Source organism: Pteropus alecto, unplaced genomic scaffold (assembly GCF_000325575.1).
Source record: "Pteropus alecto unplaced genomic scaffold, ASM32557v1 scaffold189, whole genome shotgun sequence".
NCBI lineage: Eukaryota > Metazoa > Chordata > Mammalia > Chiroptera > Pteropodidae > Pteropus > Pteropus alecto.
The window spans coordinates 96,570-100,100 of NW_006442117.1; the positions used below are offsets into that span (position 1 = coordinate 96,570).

The 3,531-nt window shown below is 61.4% G+C and overlaps 1 protein-coding gene across 1 annotated transcript in view; it reads right to left on the reverse strand.

Annotated features, from left to right (window-relative positions):
• The window catches only part of CCSAP (centriole, cilia and spindle associated protein), a gene marked incomplete at its 5' end in the record, with an annotated part of 10,101 nt that overhangs the window by 359 nt on the left and 6,211 nt on the right, over positions 1 to 3,531 (reverse strand). The window contains 2 exons of the mRNA XM_015596231.1: positions 7 to 45; positions 1,207 to 1,481. Of these exons, the coding sequence (XP_015451717.1) occupies positions 7 to 45; positions 1,207 to 1,481 (314 nt within the window). The remainder of the gene's footprint in view (positions 1 to 6; positions 46 to 1,206; positions 1,482 to 3,531) is intronic.

Below are 3,531 nucleotides of genomic sequence, written 5' to 3' on the forward strand. Positions count from 1 at the left end.
CTCGGCCTGTCTCCGGCTCTGGGCGCGCAGCGCTGACGCGTGAATCTAGGGCGGGTTCAAAGACAAAGGCACAAAAGCTGGCGTGGCTTCTGGGCCGACTCTCAAGGACGTTTGCAGTGAGGCCGCCCCGGGTCACCGGGAGCCCGGCGGATCGGGCCCAAGCTCACCGCCAGCGGCTCTGCGGAGAAAGCCATGCCCGGGTCTGTGGCTGACCCACTGTCTGTGACGCAGACACCGAGCGACAGAGCGGCCGCCGCGCTGACCGCCCACCGTCAATGGCGCGTGTCTAATCCACATGAGCCTCCGGAAACTGGCTCTGGGGGTGACGGGACCCGCTTAGCATCAAGCATGGCTAAAATTTCCGCTAAAGGGCGTCAAATGCTTAACAGCAAAATACTAAAAAATTCCCAAGGGCTTCTGCCACCTGAGACATTTCACACGACAGATGAGCCTGTGAGACTCAATCCCGTGGGACAGCCCGAGGCCCTGGGTTAAAGCACCGCTCCGCTGTCTCAAATATCCCTCTGAATGACACCATCTGCTCAGTAAAAATGTGATCAGTGTGTAATCAGAATCCACAGCCTGCGCTTTCTGCCTCTCAGGCTGATGTAATAGTATCAACGCTAACACATGTAGCTGCTTTGTGTCTCTCCACGTGAGGACCCCACGTGGCACGTTCTCAGGACGGGGCACGGGGATGAGCCGGGACTGAGTTACAGGGAAGCTCAGCCCTGGGAGGAAAAGGCTGAGGCTGGTCTGAGCAGAATCGGTCACTCAAACTTCCCCCAGGAGCGAAGGGGCGTGCAGGGCAGACCTCAAGAGCGACAGGGAAAGCAGTCGGGCGACAAACCGGTAACAGGAGTCGAGGACACGCCAGTCATCAAAGCGGGGGAACTGGAGACTCTCGCGGAGCCAGCGGCAAACCCAGACGGCTGCCGCCGGCCCCAGGGACCCCGGGACGCGAGGACCCCGACTCTGGCCGCTTGCTCACCCGGCTCAGTGCTTTGAACCCCTTCAGGGACCTGCCCATCCTGCGGCCCACTTCTGGGCTCCCCCTGCTGGCTGATCAGATGCCCACTCCTGGTTTCCCTCAACCCCTGTACCAGCCCCCGAGACCTCCCAGTGACCACAGGGTGTGCCACCCGGCGACAGGGACGCAGCCCGAGCCCCCCCTCCCAGGGGCAGGGGGGCTGCACGCAGACTCACCTCATGCACCGGGGCGGACGCGCAGACATTGTGAGTCTTTTGGCTCCCCGTGTCCGTCTGTCTTTCCCCCCAGCCATACAGAGCAAATGGATGCTTCTTCTGCCTGATTTTGCTGGACGATCTTTGCGGGCTCCTGACAGCCCTCCTGGCTCCTCCAGCAGACAAGGCGCTGGGCCGGGGTCCAGGGTCGCAGCCGCTGGGTAAATCGCTGGTCTCTTTCGTCCCGACCTGCTGCTGCTGCTCAGGGTTTTCTTTGCCATCTTTCACTGGCGATGCTTTTGAAAACAGAGACACAACAAGATCAAAGTGCTTTAAAATCAGGCTTACATAGAGTAACTCTAAGTATTTGAGTCGAAAAATACACAACGCCTAATTAAATCAGTAACACTTTCACTTAGGTTCAATTCACAAGTTTCACTTAAAGCAGAAATGCGGAAACAAGTTAGTATAATAATTTTGAAACAGCGTAACCCATCTTTAAATCAACAACCAACACAGCAACACTGAACTAAGCTCATTCAAAAGCAACTGCTGTCACTCACATTCTAAGATTAAGCATCTAAGTACACATCACAGGCAAGCATGGTGGCCACTGGCTTTGTCCACTGTACCCAGAAGTCCAGTTGTCCCAGCCTCAGGGAAGACCTGGGTTTGTGCTCATCAGCAGGTGCACGAGGTTGGTTTCTCAGTTACCCGAATGCCCGGATGAAAGCCATCCCTTCTCGATGTCCCACAATTACAGGACGTGCTACTCGTAGAGCTAGCTGGTGACCTGAACTTGAAAGGCCCCCAGTCACAGCAAGGTGTGCTCACTGGCTCAGTGCACAGTCGTGCACCCCAGTTTGAAGAGCTAGATGGGAGCCCCTGCTCCAAGGGCCTCCCCTCCACCTGCGACAGAAGTGGCTACAGGACTCGGGCCCGGTCCCCACTCCCATTGCCCTAAGTTCTGTCCTTAGAGCTGGGAACCCCAGCAGGAGTGGGGCTGCCGGCCGAGTGAACACCGGGTACCAAGGACACACTCCAACACACTGCTGTCCTGATTACCTTGTACGATCGTGCCATCCATTATTTCTTAGAAACCCTTTATTTTTGGTAAAAGTTATATTATTGTGTTTACGCCCTTTGGGAGCCGTTTTCATTGCAGCCTAAACGCACATTCAGAGCACTCCTCAGCACCCAGACCCTGTTGGGTCTTAGGGACCCCCCCCCATCAGATGCTGGGGAACCGAGCTCCAGGTGCCGCTCCCGGATGCCTCGTCGCCTCCTCCGGGCGCCTGCGGGGCCTCGACGGACCAGCTGTCGCTCGACTCCGCCCCTTATCGCTGAGCGCACAGGAAGAGACGGCAGTCCCACCCCCGCCTGACACCCGCACCGCCCGGCACCTCCAGAGCGCGGTGCGGGACGCCCGCCTTCCGCCACCCTGAGAACCTAGTGCCACTGGTCACTCAAACATCTGTCCGAGCGGCGCGTCGGCCCCGCCCACCCGCTCCGCCCTGGATGGGGGGGGCGCCAGGGGCCACGACAACAGGGGTGGCTGGAGCTGAAACGGTGGGAGGGGACTTCAAGCGGACCAGTCCCTCCGCCCCGCGCCCTCCGGGCGCCCCAGGGCCTCCAGGAAGGAGCGCAGGGACTGCTTCAAGGCCCCCTGGGGCAAGCCAGAGGACAGGGAGGACGCCAGGGGCCGGGGCGGCCTTCAGAGGCCTGGACAGCGAGGGAACAGGAGTTCGCAGGTCAGGCGCACCTGCTGGGGACGAAAGCGCGGAGCAGGCAGCGGGCAGGGAGACACCCCACGCCGAGCTGGGCCGCTCCCCTTAGCCTGGGACCAAGGCTCGAGGACGCAGTCCAAGCTGGGGGTGGCAGGTTCTCCGCACTTTCGGGACAGGCCTCCAGCTGCCGCGCGAAGGACGGCTTCCATCACAAAGCTGGGCAGAGTCCACGGGGTCGCCGTGGGTGATGGCAGGGTGGACGGCAGAAAGGGCCAAAAGGCTGCTCGCCAAGCCTGGCAAACGCTCAGAGTCCCCCGGGCATCGTGGGCGACACGCCGCCTGACCGGCGGGCGGTGACCCCGAGGGTGCCGAGCGACAAGGCCTCCGCGAGCGGCCCGCCCGGCGGCACGCCAAAGCTGGGCAGAGTCCACGGGGTCGCCGTGGGTGATGGCAGGGTGGACGGCAGAAAGGGCCAAAAGGCTGCTCGCCAAGCCTGGCAAACGCTCAGAGTCCCCCGGGCATCGTGGGCGACACGCCGCCTGACCGGCGGGCGGTGACCCCGAGGGTGCCGAGCGACAAGGCCTCCGCGAGCGGCCCGCCCGGCGGCACGCGGCGCGAG